Source organism: Paroedura picta, chromosome 5 (genome assembly GCF_049243985.1).
Source record: "Paroedura picta isolate Pp20150507F chromosome 5, Ppicta_v3.0, whole genome shotgun sequence".
Taxonomy (NCBI): Eukaryota; Metazoa; Chordata; class Lepidosauria; order Squamata; family Gekkonidae; genus Paroedura; species Paroedura picta.
This window is the reverse complement of record NC_135373.1, coordinates 33,647,365-33,666,736: the sequence shown is the minus strand read 5'-3', so window position 1 is coordinate 33,666,736 and position 19,372 is coordinate 33,647,365. Positions and strand designations below refer to the sequence as shown.

Here is a 19,372-nt window from a genome sequence, read left to right as displayed (position 1 = left end):
CCCAATTTGGTGTCATCTACAAACTTGATTAGTCCCTCCACCCCCTCATCTAGATCAAAGTACTGGGCCGAGCACCGAGCCCTGAGGTACCCCGCTACTCACCTCCCTCCAGTCTGATGAAACACCATTGACAACAACTCTCTGAGCGCGGTTCTCTAACAAATTCCCTATCCACCTAACTATCTGAAAATCCAGATTGCAGTCCTTCAACTTATCCATCAGAACATCATGGGGAACCTTATCAAAAGCTTTACTAAAATCCAAGTAAACGACATCAACCGAATTTCCATGATCCAGCAAACCTGTTACTTGGTCAAAAAAGGAAACCAGGTTGGTCTGACAGGACCTGTTGGAGACAAATCCATGCTGACTTCCTTGGATCACCAACACCCTCTAGTGTTTTCTTGGCAGACTCAATACAGGGCGGTTTTGCCATTTCCTTCCCTGGTCATTACCATTTTACCCCCCAGCAAGTTGGGTACTCATTTTACCGACCTTGGAAGGATGGAAGGCTGAGTCAACCTTGAACCGGCTTTCTTGGATCGAACTCTCAGCCTCATGGTCAGAGCTTCAGACAGCATGTCAGCTGCTTTACCACCCCTCGCCACAAGAGGCTATGTTCTGCCTTTAGGGAAGACCTTATGCCCCTGGAAAACCACTGAACAAGAAGGGTTCAACTTGTGTAGAAGGTAGTTTGCATTTCATTTTGGATCTGAGGCACACTGTACATCACAACCATGAGCCAGAAAAGATGAACAACCAGCAGAAGTCATTTTGTCCTGGTGCACTATATTGAAGGGCGAAAAAAAAAGGGGGGGGGGGGTTCAAATAAAAGCACAAACCCAGATTCCAAAGTTCTGTATTTTTTTCAAAATAAAGATCACACATTGTTTAGAGACAATCTACACAAGAGTTACAAAAAATAGTTGCCCAGGCATAAGCATACACAGGTTTGTTAATTATACACATATGGTTACAAGTGTGCTTGCAAAAGGGTCATTGGAAATATACACAAGGCTCCGTAAATGTACACCGTGTAGTGTTACAATTCTATATTCAAACAAGGGAAAATTGACAGTATGTTACATTCACTTACAAGTAGACAAAATGCAAAATACAGGTTTTTTTTAAATCTTCTGTACAAAAAAGGCAAAGAGATTGACACTTTACAAGGTGGAAGAGTAGGGAGTGGGGGGGGGCTCTGATTGTAAAGGAATACTAAGTGGGGGGGCTGTACTTCTCTGCACTTTTTATTTTACTGCCACAAAAAGAAGTAAAACGTTACTTTTTAAAGAGAGTGTCGAATAAACGGTAATTTTTTTGTTGTTTAAATCCCCAAACTGAATTGTTTCGTGTCTAACATTTAGAAAGGATTGCTACTCTCTGACTAGGTGACAAATAAAACCAAGCAATTTCTTTTCTTTCTTTTTTTAAACATTAACCAGGCTGTATAAAGAGAACATTTCCTTCAAAAGAAAAAAAAATTTACTTCTGGTTGAAATTACAATTTACAATATACAACACTATATGCTACGACCATAAAAAGGGGGAGGGGGTGAATATACACTGAAATGCACAGGGTCGGCTAGTTTATTTCCTTACCAAAAAATGGTGTTTTTTTAATGTTGATTCAAACTTCTCCACATTTACATTACAGAGGTTTACAAATGTACAATTGTACAATCAAAAGTATGTTCCACTACTAGGGTACATTATAGATACAGATTAGACATCAAAACAAGAAAATACTACAAATTTTTTATATATGCAAAGTCTACACCAAGTATACACTATATATTTATAGAAGCAAGACCAAAGTTGAGTTGGATTTTTTTTTCTACATGCTAAATAATGATAAAAAATTGCCTCCGTGTGAACAGAAGAAACTGGAGTAGGCAGTAAACACACACCCTTCCGTCTACTTTAAAAACCTTCCTTGGTGTGCAGTCTCGCTCCTCCAATATTAACTGCTAAGCTCAATTCTCTCTTTTCTTTTAGCACATTATACTAAAAAAAGGAATTTTAAAAGTTTCAGAAACTTAAAAACTTACTTTCAAATTGAAGCTCTAGCAAACTGATTTCCTCTCTTTTCAATTTATAAACGGCGTCAATTGTATACTTCTCTTTTGAGTTCATGACTAAAAGAGAACAAAACCAGGCATTGGGGGGGGGGGGGTAGAGCTCTCTGGCAAAGCAAGATGAGTTAAAATTGTTTTGTTCAATTGATTTTGAATCAGCCACCCTGAAAAGTTTCCGTATTTGAAATATAGTTACATCAGTGAACCCAAAAATGTGGCATCCCATGTACATCTGTTGCCTATGTACAAGAATTCTATACACCACTTGAAACAGCAGGGCAACTGAGTATTTAAAAAAATAATTAGTACAGGTTATGCAGAATAAAATTAAAAGGAATTTACAGAGGGTATTTTTGCCTTTTGTGTGTGTGTTTTGTTCTCTCGTTAATGTTTAGCAACCGCCAACTATTTTTCAAAGTGTATATTGGAATAGGATCGGTTGCTGGTCGTAAAAATCCCAGACAGGCGCTGACTCGTCCTGCGGGCTCTGGCGTCTCAGATGATACCGTTGGGTGGCCCGCAAATTGGCCCTAGGTCAACCCCGTTCTTCATGTAATACTTCTCCAGCTTGGCCAAGATGTGTTTTCCGTAGGTGTATTTGCGGAGGGTGGCGATGTGGGGCCGGATCTAGAAAGTGAAAAAGCAGAGGTGGCGTGTGAACCATCGACAAACAATTGTGCTCACTGAACACCGGACTGTGAGACTCCTTCACTGCTTTCAATTAGCAGGTTTCGTTTAGGAAAAGAAAGCTCTTTATTGGAGAAATAACCGTCAGATGGTCATGGGAGGTTTTGCTATGGTTGGGGATTCAAACCTGAGAAACCCTTCATCTACCCATTCATTCATTTATTTTATTGATTACTGATATACCGCCCTCCCCGAAGACTCAGGGTGGTTTACATAAAACGGGAACAGGTCAATTAACTCAGTTTTTAGTGATGTGGTAACAACAATAACAATAACAACAAGATAGTGACGGTAATAAACGTCGTAGAATACTAGGAAAATGGAGTAACTCGTACTGAGGCCCAGTGGTTTGGGCGGATATGTCATGACTGTCAGAGGGAGGCTTGGGGGTCCGGTGGGAAGTGGTGGTTCAGATTGAGCTCAACCAAATGCCCAGTGGAGGAGCTCACTTTTGCAGGACCTGCGGAACTGTTCGAGTTCCGTCAGGGCCCTGATCATCTCTGGGAGCTTGTTCCACCAGATGGAACAAGTTCATCCCTTTATGGGTCCCATCGTTGGCATCTTTAAGCAATTCTCACAGGCAGACCCTGGGGGGGGAGGGGGGAGAATACTTTAAATGTGATCCTGACAACCCATCTCCATACGCAGCATTCTGCATCAGAGGCCCTGAAGCACCAGAGACGCTGCTGACAAGGCCAATCCTACACGAAGCATGCTGCTGTAGCCTAGCACCGGAAGCTACAATGGGCGTATGACAGTTGTGTGGTCTGTAGCTAGGGACAGAACCCTGCCTACTCATGGAGCAGAGCTGGAGAAAGTGCAGCTGGACATCAATGCCAAATGGGTCTTCAGGGCTGCAGAGTGATCAATGCAGGCTACTTCAACTTCAAGAAAACGTTAACCATTTATTTCTGGAACACAGGCACAGCTAATTCAGGCCCTTTGCTTGGTTACAGGAATCCGCCTCCTTGCCTGGAAACAGAATCCATTAATCTGAATGGAGCGGGACAGAAATGCTATAGGTCACAATCCTGGGGATGCTACAGCACAGAAGAAACCCCACAGGCCTCTCTATGGGCAGCCTCACAGGATATTAAGATGACCAAAACAATAACTGTCAAGGTTAGTGAGGAAAGCCCCCCAAAGGCCACAGAAAACCAAATTGTGCTGTTTTTTCCCCATGGATGGATCATCCAAATGCCATCTTCCATAAGGGCATGGTGGGGAGAACAGCGTGGTGTTATGGTGAGGGAAGCCAGCTAAGATCTGGGAGATCAGAGTTCGGATCTCCAGGACGTCCTCTGGGAAACCTTGGGCCAAGCCTCACCTACTCTCACAGGGAAAGAGTGGTGAGGATAAAATGGAGAAGAGGGAGAACAATGCACATCATGCTTAACTCCTTGGAGTAAAGCAAGGGGGGATGTACTGAATAAATACATTAGGACAGGGGTGATTAAACTGTGGCTCTCCAAATGTCCATGCTCTACAATTACCATGAGCCCCTGCCAGCATGGCCAGTTGGTAGGGGCTCATGGTAACTGTAGTCCACGGACATTTGGAGAGCCACAGTTTGGTCACCCCTGCATTAGGAGGTGTAGCCGTAAGATTCTTCAGAGGACAACAAGCCAACTGTAACAGGGAAAAAGAACAGAAGGGAGACAGACATTCATGTTTCAGTATTACAGTTACTGATACAGGAATTTACAGCCTTACTCACTCATTTCTTCTCAGGCCTCTTGCACTGTCTCTAAGCTATGTGAACAGCTTAAATTTATATTACATTAGCTGAGCATGATTTAAGTCCAGGAGTTCCTTAAGGAATTCAAGAGGTAAAACTCCCCTTCTCAGTTGCCAGGGAATTCCTGACCCTCAAAAGCTTAAACCCCGGAAATCTTGTTGTCCTTTTAAGGTGCTCCAGGAATCAAAGCTTGCTCTGCTTACTATAGATCTGGGGTAACCAAACTGTGGCTCTCCAGATATCCATGGACTGCAATTACCATGAACGAACTGCAGTCCATGAACTTCTGGATAGCCACAGTATGGCCATTCCTGCTATAGACCAAAACGGCTACGGCTACCCACCTTAAGCAACTAAGTTAGTTAAGATCAATATGCATAGCATTCAGGTGTCTCGTCCACACTTTTGTGTGATGGCTTCTTGGGGTTTTTTTATTAAGTTCCAGATCCTAAAATCTGACAGGGTTTGGTTTAAAACTTGCTGTGAACACAGATCAGCCAAGATTGACACAGATGGTGGCAGAAGAACTCCCAGAAAAAATGTAATGGGAGTCTCCCAGGAGTGGGGGGTGTTTGAGTAGGGCTTCAATTTGCTAAGAACTTGGGTCTTAGCGCCCTGCACAGCTTTGAGCACGCAGAGAATTAAAGTGAACAATGGAAATGGGAGCAACAGTGACTCAGAGGGCCTAATTTCTTCACAGCCAGGGTCACATGGCATCTACAACACGCATCAGATACCGTAACAGATAACTTATTCCCTTCCCTAGGGAACTCCTGTAGCGGAAGAAGAAAACTTCCCTGCCGGTTGGCTTTGCGTAACAAACGCTCCTGTAAGTGGATCGAGACGAGCAGCTCACCTTGTGCATGACAATCTTCCGCTGGGCTGGCTCGGCCACATCGATCATTTTCTGTACCACGTAGTTGGCGTACTGATCTTTCATCATGGTATATAAGGCACTGTGAGGGCCATCGTTCATAGTACACACCTCGTCAATCAGCATGGCACGCTCCGTGCGGGAGGCATGCGTGACACATTTCTCCACCACGTTGCTGCAGCAAGTTAAAAAAAAGGGGGGGCAGGGGGACGGGACCACCACGGATTATCCCAGAAGCAACAGCCCAATAACCTCAAAGATGAAATTCACAGACGCCTTTTCTCTTCCTCCTCCTTCCCACAAACACACTCTTGATCTGGATGGGACGGCAATGTGCTACTGACTCCCTCTTCCCGCACATCAAAATTGCTCTTTTGCCTCATCCAGAGAGAACACAGCTAACGGCTGTGGTTTCTCCCTCTAGCACTGTGGTTCTCAGCCTTCCCTTTAAGACAGTCCCTCATGTTGTGGTGACCCCCAACCATAAAATTATGCAAGGGTTCTTTCACAGAAATTAAACCCAAAACCGACCAATGGCGTGAAGATCCATGGTTCATGACAGGGGTCGTAGCAGGGCAAGCAGCTTGGCCTGGGGAGGGGGGCGCTGCCACTGTTGCCACTCCTCCTGAAGGTGCCCGCCAATTTATATACAATTTATAACCAATTTATATACAATCATCATGAACAATGGATCTTGGTCAGTTTCGTAGATTCAAGTGGGTAGCCGTGCTGGTCTAAAGCAGCACAACTCTGATTTGGTTTAATTTCTGTGAAAGAACCCTTGCATAATTTTAAGGTTGGGGGTCACCACAAGATGAGGAACTGTATTAAAGGGTCGCGGCTTTAGGAAGGTTGAGAACCACTGGTTACCCCGGGGAAAGGAAAAGCTAGAATCCGCTGGCTGTCGAGCTCTGAGAATATCGCGACTATCTAACCCAGGGGTAGTCAAACTGCAGCCCTCCAGATGTCCATGGACTACAATTCCCAGGAGCCCCTGCCAGCATTACCCCTGATCTAACCATATGTGTTCCTAGGTTCTCCTTCCAATTAAAACCTCAAAACGGCTTCCTTTGGACAGCTGAGATTCATGGGACATGTGACTCCAGAGTTCCAAGACTGAAGACAGGACGGAATCATGCTCACAAGGAACACGTCCCTTAAAAGCCCTTCTCGCATCACACATTCCACATGGAACTTCTGTAAAGGTCAACGGTTGTGGCAAGTGCTGTGGTAAGCCCTGGCATTGCCAGCCAGAGGTCTGATAGGCTGAATGGCGCAGACTGGGTTTCAGGGTCAGAGGGCGTCACAGAATCAGAGTGCAAAGAGGCCAGATAGACCATCTAGTCCAGCCCCTTGCTCAAAGTAGGATCAGCCTCAAGCATCCAGGATAAGTAGCTCTCCAGCCGCTGCTTGAAGACTGCCAGTGAGGGGGAGCTCGCCACAGGCAGCTGACTCCACTGCTGAACTACTCTGACTGTGACATTTTCTTCCAGATATCTAACCAGTGCCATTCCACCAATAGTTTAAAGCCATTCCTATGATCCCTCTCCTCTGCTGCCAATAGGAACCGCTTCCTGCTCTCCTCCAAATGACAACCTTTCAGATACTTCAAGAGAGCCATCATGTCCCCTCTCAACCTCCTTTGCTCCAGGCCAAACGTTCCCAAGTCCCCAAGGCTTTCCTCACAGGGCTTGATCCCGTCCCTGGATCACCCTCGTTGCTCTCCTCTGTACCCTCTCAATTTTGTCCACGTCCATCGAAGTCAGGACAGAATGACTTGGAAAGGGGTGTCAAATAATCCACAGGACCTTAACTGAAGGCTCCAATTCCTCATGCTGAATTATAACTAAAGAATTATAACTGAAGAATTATAACTAAAAGCCATGGGTCCTCTACAAATTCAAGAGATTAACACAGCTGGGATCTCAGCTGCACCCTAGTGACTCCTGTCTGGTACATCTGATAAAAAGATTCCCTGCCTTTGTTTCATGAGATGCTACTCAAAACAATTTGGGATCACAATTCTTAATGGTATAGAAGAAGAAGAAGAGTTGGTTCTTATATGCCGCTTTTCCCTACCCGAAGGAGGCTCAAAGCGGCTTACAGTCGCCTTCCCTTTCCTCTCCCCACAACAGACACCCTGTGGGGTGGGTGAGGCTGAGAGGGCCCTGATATCACTGCTCGGTCAGAACAGCCTTATCAGTGCCGTGGCGAACCCAAGGTCACCCAGCTGGTTGCATATGGGGGAGTGCAGAATCGAACCTGGCATGCCAGATTAGAAGTCTGCACTCCTAACCACTACACCAAACTGTATAACAGTACATTTATAGGGCATCTCTCTCTGCCCCCATTCCCAGCCCAAATCAAATGCCGATTCCTTTTAAAGCATTAGGAAAATCCACAGCATGCAAAGTCGCGTACCTGGCAAACTTATGCTGGCTCAGCACAAGGACGTTGCCTCGAATTTCTGCCACAATCTTACTCTTATCTTCAGGCCGTCCGTGTTCAAGTACATGCTGGATAACATAGTTGCCATACTGATCCTGTTGGGCAGAGAGTGAGAACCCCTGGCTCTGAATCAGCGCTTCATGTTAAGACTACTATCGCTTAAATGTTACAAAGTAACTGCTGTACATTATCTCTGAAGGGGAAGATAGGGTCGATTTTTTTTTCCAAGTCCATGATTTCAAGAAGCCTAATCTTCTTTCCCTCCAGGGAGCCCACGGGGATAATCATCGGATCTCCTGCCTCAGCACCGGGTAAGGGATAATATTTTAGATAGTTATGACCCACTTTTTTCACTGGGGGGGGGGGGAGAACCAAAGCAGTTTGCGATGTTGTTCTCCCCTCCTCCGTTTTAATGACCACCCCTATGAGGAAGGCTGATCCAACGTCACCCGGAAAGTTTCTGTGCAAGGGGGATCTGAACCCGGGTTTCCCAGATCCTAGTAGGATACACTATACTCTATACGGACTGGGCTTCACAGAGCTAAGGATTATCGCTGTAAAGAAATACTCTGAACATCGAAAGCACTATATAAACATCACGGCAACTAGTATTACAGAGTGCTGAATGCATCACAGAAGCCTGAACAGCATAGACCAGACCAGGCCTGGAAGAGCTTGGAAGCCAAGCTGGGTCTGTCCCAGTTTGTATTTGGAGGGAAGACCACCAAGAAAGACCGGGGCTGCTACACAGAGGCAGGCATATCACCTCTGCTCAAGTCCTGCCTTGAAAACCCCACAAGTGCTTGCCGTCAGTTGCAACTTAATAGCACATAAACATTTGCCACCTTCAGACTGTAGCTCTTTCAGAGCGGTCCAGAGGGAAAAGCCAATACAACTGAGAGAAGGGCCTTTTCTCATGGCTGTAACCTCTCTGGAGGCCTTCCCATCCGAGAGGCATTTACTCTGCACCGTCTTTGTGCCAAGTCTGCCCGTTCAGCTGTGCCTGGCGTAGTGATTGAAGATCTCAGGCTAGGATCTGGGAGACTGGTTCAAATCCCCACTTGGGCCAAACTAATATATATCACAGGGTTGGTGTTGTGCAAAGGTTCTGATTTCCAGCACTTCCTTTTGCTCTGTGGATTTTTTTTAACCTTTGTTTTATTTTACGCTACCATCACCAGGTGGATTGGTTTTCTCTGTGGAGGAGGAAAGTGCCATCGAGTTGCAGCCAGTGGTGACTCCCCCTGGGGTTTTCAAGGGAAGAGATATTAGCAGAGGTTGGCTGCCTCCACATGGGGCCCCTGACTGTCCTTGGTGGTCTCCCGTCCAAGTACTGAGGAGGGTTGACCTTGCTTAGCTTCCAAGATCCGACAAGATTGGGCTAGGCAGGACCATCTGGGTCAGGGCTGTTTCATAAGCACTGTCTGTTTTAATCACTGAAATTCCACTTTTCATTGTCAGTGTTACTGGTTCTGAATGGAGGCCCATGCACACAGATGTTCACATGCAAAACCTACAAGCAGCACTCTCCCAGGTGCCATTTCTCTTATTCTGGAAACACTGATGGGAGGGAGGGATATCACTGGGGAAGATCCCGTCTCTGCCAAGCTCCTGAGCCCCCTTTTTGGTCTAGAGCAGCGGCCTCCTTCCCCGCCCCAGCCAGCCAAGTGTTACCTGCACAAGCTGTTCAGTATGTTGGTGCAGCTCCTCCAGGATGGGCAGGGTCTGCTCAGGTAGACAGTGCTCAAGGATCCTCTGAATGACACGGCAACCATATGGATGGGTGGACAAGGCAAACACCTGAGGTCAAGACAAGGGGGGGCGGGGGAAGGAATCTCACTCAGGTCAGCATACATTGCATACAGGCAGCTGAAGTATTCTGCAGCTTTGTCTTGGCCGATTTTTTAAAAAAATTAGATGGGTCCAAGAGAAATAAATGGAAGAGTAAAGCAGGGATTTCCAAAGCAAGAGTCCGTAGCCTTTCCCCTCCTGCCTTAATGGACATGGCCACAAGCTAGGGAACCAGTCACTTCCACTGCTCCTCTCCCCCCTCTGGGGCTCCTTGAAGCCTGAAAGATTATTTCAGGGGCTCCTCTATGGTCAAAAGGTTGGGGAGGAAAAGCTGGACTAGAGCTTTGTCCAAAACAAAACCAGAAATTTCTGGTCTCTCCAATATGTAAATTGAGCTGCGTTTTTAAGTTCACATTAACGGCCAGTCCTGAGAAAGACTAGTGTTTCTGGGTGATAAAAAGATATGATGTTCACAAGCCCGGAATAGAACTCCTGAGAAAAGTGCTTTCATGCCTCAACCAAAGAATAGATGCAACAAAGAATCTTCTGGTCTTAAAATGTCCATTCAAAGCATCTTTGGCATTAAAAAACCTGAGTTGAGTGATGGTGGCTAAATTCGCTAATCTGGTTTAGGGAATTAATTGTGCTTACTGAATCAACTCCCAACCGTGGGTAAACTAAACCAAGCTTTCAGACACTGATTTGTGATTTTCACAAGGTTGGGGATTCCGAGCAAGCAGCAGATCATTTCACCTCCTTTGTGCATGGATGGAGAAATTGCCAGTGGTGGTGAGAATGCAGAATTCTTTTGCTAGTAATGGTTTGGAAGGTCTTGGGTATAAGGCCTGTAAGCTTTGGAATAACCTTTATCTGCCAATCTAGCAGTCCCGTAAGCCTTCGTAGGCACATGCCCTAAATAAGCTGAATACCGTTTAATAACAGTAAAATGAAAAAAAGCCTCAAGGTGGAAAAGGAATCCAAAGACAGGAACAGAATGAACAGAATTTTGCTAGGGCTGCAAAGCTCTAAAAAATATCCAGGAGAATTTTTAAACACTGCATTTTAAAAACATGTTTAAAAAACAAAAAACAGAAACAGCCAAGAAATCAAAAACCACATTTAAGATAAAGGTTTTAAAGCAAATCCTATAGTGACTCCCTTAAAACTGAATCCATGAGCATCCATCAAATGTACCAAGTTAGAGAAGACTTTCCTATGGGAAGAAACTGCCACAGAATCAGCATCTACTTTTGGAGCTCAATGCATCATGCAACCGTCGACAGGGCAGTGGTTAGAAAATCATGACGGGTTTTGAGAACCAGACTTGGGTGCCAGAAGGTACTAGGATGATCCACTGAGAACACCCAGCCCATCTAGAGCACTTACTTGACATCTTCTGTGAAAACCCCACCGAGTGTCCCCATTAAATTTGCAGAACATCACCATCAAACTACATGTGCATTTCTCACTAGTTGGCCAAGGAAGGAACAAACCCTACTGCTTGCTAATTTACCAGTCTTTCGTTCTCTATTTGGGTACTGAGAGCCACCTGTGAGTGGTTCTGTTTATATCATGCCCGATAAATTGACTTGGTTCCCAATATATATATATTTGAGCATTTAGTCAGTAAGAAAAACAGTTTAAACTCAGCATCTCTGCAACCAACCGTCAGGCAAACTCATGGATGGAGTGTCGTGACACATTCTACACTGAGGCCGCCTTTGAAGATGACCATGAAACTGGTTCAGAATACGGCAACCAGGGGGACACATCACTCCTATTCTAAAGAGATACACTGGCTGCTACCGTGTTTCCCCGTCCCCTCAAAATGGCCAATCACGGGCCTGGAGGGGGTGGGGAGGAGAGGGGCCCCAGTTGGGTGTGTGCACAGGTATGCTTTCTGGCTATATTCTGCCTGATCGTGCCACTACTGGGGTTTCTCAAGGCCTGAAGAATGTTTCAGGGTTTCTCAACAGTAAAAAGAAGTTTAGAAAGGCTGCTCGACAGGCTAGACTCTCTCTCCACAATGGAAAAATGGTAAGTGATTGATGGATTGATTGGCTGGCTCCTGCATCTTACTTCCACGCCCACTTCTCCAAAGGGGCGTGGCACCACTTCTGGGGTTCCTCAAAGCCTGAAACATATCCCATGGGTTCCTCCACGGTGAAAAGTTTGAAAAAGGCTTAGTTGGAGCATAAGATGTCTAGTTTTAGTTATGCACGAGGTCTCGGATACTGGCAACAGTGTGGAAACTGTACTGTAAGTTTGAAGGCTCTGTTAAAAATCTCCTTGTAAGCAAACCTGGATCTTGCATATCATTTCCTTGGGATTTCGGTGAAACCTGGAGCCCCTGGCCAGGATCCCTTACCATTATCTCTTACCCTGACAAATAATATATATTTTTAAAGAACTGTATCCTACCCTTACGCAACTGCTCCTTAAAATACATAGCCAGATCAGTGTTTGTGTGTGTGGCATGGAGCCAGTAGTGGTGAGGCCAGTTTTTCTTGGTGGGTCTTATTTTAAGCCTCGATCATAAGCCCAGTGGAATACCTCTGTCTTGCAAGCCTACTAATATCTGGGAAGGTGCTGCAGCTCACTGAGAAAGCATCAGTTGGGCACACAGAAGGTCAAAGGTTCAATCCCCAGTGCCTCCAGCTAAAAAAGACCTGGCAGTTCTTGAAACGGAAGGCCATTGCCGGAGACCCTGGAAGGCCACTGCCTGTCTGAGTAGACAATACTGATTTTGACTGACTGATTCAGTATAAGGCGGCTTTATTGGGGTCTCTGGGGTCTTTTCCTTTGCATTCAGAATTCTACCATCAAAGTCATTTGTCTGTCTGGATGTTCAGGCTGTGTTCCATCCCTTCTTATGTCTCTTGCAGTCTTTCCTCCTTAAGCATTAACATGATGATGCCACCTCTCTCCTTTCTTTCAAATTCCTCCTCACAGCCTGGCCTCCGACAAAGATGCCAAGTTAACTGCTTAGCCGCTGTCCCCTACTAAAACCAGGCCTTATATGTATTCAATGAACCTGGGCACACTCCCCATGCCCATTACCCTAGCCTACATCTCCTTCCCCTCCCTTTACTTGGTTCTCCTGCAATCAGATTTTAGATTGTAAGCTCCACGGGGCAGCTGGCATCTTGCTCGGTAAAACATCACCAATACTGAAACCGTTACAACAATACTGATTCTCAGGAAATGGTTCACCGTGCTGTGGCAAAGGGCATATTCTAGCAGAACATTCTTCCTGGTGAGGTTTCAAGACAAGTCACTGCCATTCAACATGTAAACCATCAAAGTTGAGAAGCTAGCTGTTGAGCCAGGCAATGCTGACTTGGAAAGCCAGAAAAACCAGCTCAGAGTATTGTCTGTGCTTCCCTTCCTCCCCCCTCCCCCCCAATACTCACCTGCCCCTTGAATGCATCGATGATGAACTGTAGGGACTGAGGCTGCACACACTCGATACATTTCTGCACCACGTGATTGCCATTCTGGTCTTTCACACACTTCAAAACGTGGCCATCCAGTTCTCGGACCATCTCGTTCTATGGAAGGAGGCACAGAGAAAGCACCACCAGAACAAGCCAACAAGCAACGACAGGGAATAAAGGAACATGCATCCCCCCCCCCCACCCCATATATCTGCTGGCTCTCTGTTCCAAGAGGAGTGGCCTTGCTTCGAATCTTTTCAAACCCGTGGAGACCTGAGCTCTTTGCCGCAGCCCCATGCAACTCAAACCTAGCACTGTCCAGCACTACCTTGACTCAAGATTGATCTAAGAATTCAGTTTTTTTTCTTGCATATATTTAAGCCCAGCCCTCTGCTTCTCAGCCTTCCTGGACTATTCTATTTTTTTTAACCAAAGGGAAAACACCTGTTTTGCAACACCACCATCTGTCTTGTAACACTTACATTTCAGTCCAGTAGTACCTTAGAGCAGGGGTAGTCAACCTGTGGTCCATGGACTACAATTCCTATGAGCCCCTGTGAGCATTTGCTGGCTGGAGCTGGTGGGAATTGTAGTCCATGAACATCTGGAGGACCACAGGTCGACTACCCCTGCCTTATAGCAGTGGTCCCCAACCTTTTTATCACTGGGGACCGGTCAACGCTTGACAATTTTACTGAGGCCGGGGGGAGGGGGTGCCAAGGGACATCTTTTGCCAATGGACGTCGCCTCTGCCTGAGCCCCTGCTCCGCTTGCTTTCCCACTGGTGCCCCAGACTTCCCGCCGCCCACAGGGGGGCGCTGCCAGCAGCTGCGCAGTGACTCGCAGCCGGGGAGTCCTAGCCATGGCAGCTGCTGGAGAGCACTAAAGGTGAGCTGGTGGCAGAGCAGCCCCCAAGGCAGCAGCCGGGGAGGAGGATGAGGAGGAGCTGCAGCCCGGTACCGACTGATCCATGGACTAGTCCCGGTTCCTCGGGCCGGGGGTTGGGGACCCCTGCCTTAGAGGTCAACAAGATTTGGGGGGAGGGCGGGGGTACGAGCTTTCAAGAGCAAAAGTTCCCTCTGTCAGACATAAGTTGGACTGGAGATCCCAAAGTTCTTCTAACCCAACCCCAAGGTGTTGAAAGGAAAGGAGTCAGGCTGCAAAAGGTCCAATGCAAAATGTAATCAGCTTGATTACAGCCAGCCAGCTTGCTGGGAGTGGCAGCATATAAATTTAATTATAAATTATATACAAATTAAAATAGGGGAGAAATGCTTCGGGGGAGAAAATTAGCATCTGTGTGAGACAACAATACTGTGTCTGCTGATCTCAATTTGTAAATGGACTCAAGTTCAGCAACTTTGTGCGAGCCAACTCTTTAAGCTGTTATTACCCATACATATCGCTCTACAAACATAACTGCTAGTCCTATCCTTTCCCCCTTGGGGCCCCAGGACTATCTTATACTCCCTACCACAGGACAGATGCACCAGAAATCAAAAGAAAAGGAGGGCAGAATGACACCAGGGACAAACCAACACAACTCACTTTAAAACAACAACAACAAACATTCAACATCAAGAAGTAAAGTTAAAATGGAAACTTACAATTACCTGCTGGTCAGGAGGGATAAACTCGAGGGCCTTCTGGATAACTCGACAACCGTACATCTGCAAAGCCAAGGACAGGACGTGGCCACGGATGCGCTCGGCCAAGGCGAGTTTTTGCTCCAGGCTACCAAACTGGAGGAGGAGAGAACAACAGTTGTTGGGTTAGACAAGACTCTGGAGAAACTGCCCTGTGTGAAAGAGCCACCTTGGCTTCGTGGATGCCAGAAGCAGAAATGTTCAGCAGAGAGGACAAGAGACTCACCTCAAAGAACTTTTGGATGACGTAGTTTCCGAAGACGTCAACCATCAGTTGATAAGCAGCCTGCAGGATTTCATTGAAGACAAGCTGCCGTTCGGCCGGGGTGGCACGTTCCAGTTTAAGCTGGATAAACCTGCAGACGTTGCATATTAAAAAGAAATATGCCTTTTATATTTGTTTGATTGGGTTGTTGGGGGGGGGGCAGATCCTTCAACCAAACTGTTGCTTGCAGTGGTTTTCAGGGAATTTGGAACCATGGCTGGCTGGAGGGGGGAGGGGCGGTGTCAGGTTTTGACCCTGCAACTGATAAAGCCCTGACCTGGATGGGCCAGGCTAGCTCAAACGCATCAGATCTCAGAAGCTAAGCAGGGTCAGCTCTGGTTAGTGTTTGGATGGGGGATCTCCAAGGAACATCAGGCTCACAATGCAGAGGCAGGCAATGGCTAACCACTTCTGAACACCTTGAAAGCTCTACAGGGTTGCTATAAGTCAGCTGTGACTTGACAGCAAAGAAAAAACTGCTGGGGAGTTGCCTGTTGGAAGCTGAAGCCCCTTCCCTATTTAGAGCTGACCTTGTTTTGTTTCCATCAGGAGAGGCCTCCTTTTGCTAGTCAATTTCTATCCCACCCTTCCTCCAAAGAACTCAAGAGCCATAGGTGGCTGCCCCTACCTCCCTACACATGCTTTAGTTTCACAACAGCCCCGACTTGCAAACTAGGCCGGCCACCTCTTTGCCAAAAGTCATTCAGCAAAATTGATCCTAGAGATGACCTGATTCTAGTCTTCCCAGTCCAACAGTGTATTAGCTCTGTTGGGTGTGTTCTGATGAAGCAATGTTGGCTACCAGAGGGTTGCATGAGGACTCATGTAGGGGAGGGTAAATGAGTGGGAAATTTCCTCCCAATTCAAATGCCTCCCTCCAGCCTGCTATAAGGGCCTCACTGATTTGATCAGGCTGATTTCTCTATGTCTCCTCTGTCGGCATTCCGTGCCTCTTTAAGAATGATCAGTTCTTGACCAGGTGTGGTAGAGGTAGTCCTTTTCAAAATTTAAAATTGGCAAGGAATTCATCCCCTGCATACCGGGAGAGTCACTCAAGTATGAAGAAACCGCTCATGGGGAATAAAGTTTGTGAGAAGGAATGATGCTGAGGATAGGACAGGCACAATCATTAAAGAGTTGGCACCTCAACCTCCAATCTACATAAACATCTCATGTTGGATTCTATGAATTAGAATGAAGAATTAAACTACAGGGATGTATGTCCTAGAGAGGGCACCTCTAAATACAAGTCTTATGCACTGGAAACCTATTATTTATTTTATTTTATTTATTTATATTTATATACTGCCCTTCCTTGAGGCTCAGCTCTGGAGAACGTGTTTTGCACATAGTTACATCAGTTGTTCTCAACCTTCCTAATGCCGTGACCCTTTAATACAGTTCCTCGTGTTGTGGTGACCCCCAACCATAAAATTATGCAAGTGTTCTGTCACAGAAATTAAACCAAAACTGACCAATGGCGTGAAGATCCATTGTTCATGATTGTTTATAAACTGTTTTTCCCCCGGGGTTTCTCAGTACAGTTCTGCCTCTTGTCCCACCATGCCGATCTCGCTCTTTTCTGCTGCTCCAGAAAGACGAATGCTCCATCTCGATCTAACCCGCAAGGCTGTTGTATGGATGGTGCCCACCCCCCGCCAAGCGGCTTGCCCTGCCGCAACCTCTGTAAAAGGGTTGTTCGACCCCCAAAGGGATCCTGACCTCCAGGTTGAGAACTACTGAGTTACATCCTTCTACTATACTGCTGGCTAACAGTGCAAGAAAAAGATTCTGGGTTCAGAAACCGTCTCTCCAAATCACCACACACATTTGCCCTGGATTTTGGGGAGCCTTTTAAATGTTGCTCTTGACTGAGGCAAGCGAACCCCTTCAGAAATAACCAATTTGGGTACTGTTACAGAGGTGTTAAATTTTAATAAGACCCCCCCCCCCCTCGAAGATCTTTCAAAGTCTGCGGAGGAACACGATTTGCCCTACTTTGAAAATTTCTTTGAGAAAAGGTAACCAACAGAATGGGGGCAGGCATGTCAACGTAGCTATAATGATTACAATACTCTGAGAGCTGTGGCATGCAATTTGCTTCCTCCTCAACGTTTATATACGTCCCCTGCAGGACATGATAAAGAAAAGGAACCAATACGGGAATCTGATGAGCCAGCCTGGTGTGGTAGTTAGGAGCCGGGTTTGATTCCATGCTCCCCCACATGCAGCCAACTGGGTGAACCTAGGGCTTGTCACAGCACTGATAAATCTGTTCTGACTGAGCAGTAATATCAGGGCTCTCTCAGCCTCACCTCCCTCACAGGGAGAGCCAGTTTGGTGTAGTGGTTAGGAGTGCGGACTTCTATTCTGGCAAGCCAGGTTTGATTCTGCACTCCCCCATATGCAGCCAGCTGGGTGACCTTGGGCTCACCATGGCACTAATAAAGCTGTTCTGACCGAGCAGCAATATCAGGGCTCTCTCAGCCTCACCCACCTCACAGGGGAGAGGAAAGGGAAGGCGATGGTAAGCCACTTTCAGGCTCCTTTGGGTAGAGAAAAGCAGCATATAAGAACCAACTCTTCTCCTATATCATTAAAGCAATGTTCACCCGTTTTTAATTCTCATCTCCTTTAATAATCCTTGTATAATTGATATGCTGTCATCTACATAGCAAGACAGTCAGTTCTATACACTGATGATGATGCCTCCAAAGCACTCTGACCCCTTAAAGATTTGACAGAGTACAATAAGGGCAGGGAATAAATAGCAATTCTTTTAATACTGATCTCAAGTTGCCCCAGTGGATTTAAACAGATGGCCCAAGTGTGTTATACCAGAGGAACGGAGTAAGCTTGAAGGCAGGCAGAAGTAGAGTTTAAAACAGAACAGCATTCTCCAGGCTGAACAGTATAGATGCATACTCATGTACATGGTGTTAACTAGAGGAAGCCACAGGCAATGTGAAAGAACAATTTATTTTTAAACATATTTTTAATGACTACTAATTATTAGAGCCTCTTGTGGCGCAGAGTGGTAAGGCAGCAGACATGCAGACATGAGGCTGGGAGTTCAATCCCAGCAGCCGGCTCAAGGTTGACTCAGCCTTCCATCCTTCCGAGGTCGGTAAAATGAGTACCCAGCTTGCTGGGGGTTAAATGGTAATGACTGGGGAAGGCACTGGCAAACCACCCCGTATTGAGTCTGCCATGAAAACGCTAGAGGACGTCACCCCAAGGGTCAGACATGACCCGGTGCTTGCACGGGAGATACCTTTACCTTTACCTTACTAATTATTACTGCTTTACAGTGTTTTAAGGTTTCTACTGCTTGCATTTTAGCTGTTTTTATTGTGGTTATTACCATTTTTGTTGCATGGCTTTTGCAGAAATTAAACTGCCTCAAGGATTACCTTTTATGAGCGACTTCTGCATCAGTCAATAGCAAGCCAGCTTCAAGCTGGTTTCCAGGGCAATTTCAAAGCAGGAGTCTGAATCAATACTGCCTGAGCTTAGAATTCTTTACAGACCCCCTCCTATGCCATTAAGATCTTCTGGGTGTGCAAAGGGGTGTTGATTTGTATGTTCTGCTCCTTGGGAAATTTGCTGTGTTATATATTTTGATGATTTCCAAGCCTCAGTTTTGAGAATTGGGATGGCTCCAGATGACATCGCACTTACCTGTGACTATTGTTCACCGAGTGGTCTTCTGTGCAGGCCCACATGTGGGACCACACTGAAGCCACAAGTGAGAAATAAACACAAGCAACCTGTTTTTCGGCAAAGGGGTTATTCTTTTTACCAATTCAGAATATGTTAGAGACCAAACCGCACAAAAATGAAGTGCAACCAGAAGCTTCACCTCAATATGAAGTTTACACACTCACAGGGATTCTGTTGGACTACACAGAAGCAGCCATGGAGATGAACCACCAGTTCCTCGTCTTTGCTGCAGACCCCACCCCCTCCCCCAAATTTGTCCCTTCCCAACCTGTGAATTGCGAAGCTTCTGAAAGTGGGTCCTGGGCCAGCCCTCCCCTAATGGCCGCTCCAGCCCTTTCCTCCCCTCTCCATTGTATTTTGAAAACCTAACTCATGTGACTCTGGAAACAGTGTCTTTCCATGTCACACTTGAGTTGATCCTTTTTTTCATCACCGTATATACAAGCAGATCAAGTCTGCCCGGATGGATACTAGAGTGAGTTTCTTGGACTCTTAGGTGAGATCAAAGGCAGTCATGGAGGAAAAAGTGGCCAAAAGCTGGACTGCAACCTGTACATGAAAAGGCTGTGCATTTATTTGTGTGTGTTGGGGGAGGGGGGAGAGAACATATTAGTTGGTTTCTCATCCAACCTCTGTTTGGCCACTGTAGGTTATAGAATGCTGAACTTGATGTGTCTGCCTAGGG

General features: G+C 46.2%; 1 protein-coding gene across 11 annotated transcripts in view; it reads right to left on the bottom strand.

Moving 5' to 3' along the window:
• Window positions 1–843: 843 nt before the first annotated feature.
• The window catches only part of PUM1 (pumilio RNA binding family member 1), a 90,261-nt gene continuing 71,732 nt past the window's right edge, over window positions 844–19,372 (bottom strand). For 8 of the 11 annotated variants that reach the window (XM_077337154.1, XM_077337155.1, XM_077337147.1 and 5 more), the window contains exons 16-22: window positions 14,926–15,055; window positions 14,661–14,795; window positions 13,030–13,167; window positions 9,500–9,625; window positions 7,799–7,920; window positions 5,360–5,552; window positions 844–2,705 (exon numbers count right to left, since the gene is read on the bottom strand). In XM_077337154.1, the coding sequence (XP_077193269.1) occupies window positions 2,574–2,705; window positions 5,360–5,552; window positions 7,799–7,920; window positions 9,500–9,625; window positions 13,030–13,167; window positions 14,661–14,795; window positions 14,926–15,055 (976 nt within the window). In that variant the 3' untranslated portion in view covers window positions 844–2,573. The remainder of the gene's footprint in view (window positions 2,706–5,359; window positions 5,553–7,798; window positions 7,921–9,499; window positions 9,626–13,029; window positions 13,168–14,660; window positions 14,796–14,925; window positions 15,056–19,372) is intronic. The other 3 variants (XM_077337157.1, XM_077337149.1, XM_077337153.1) reach the window with 1 other exon arrangement.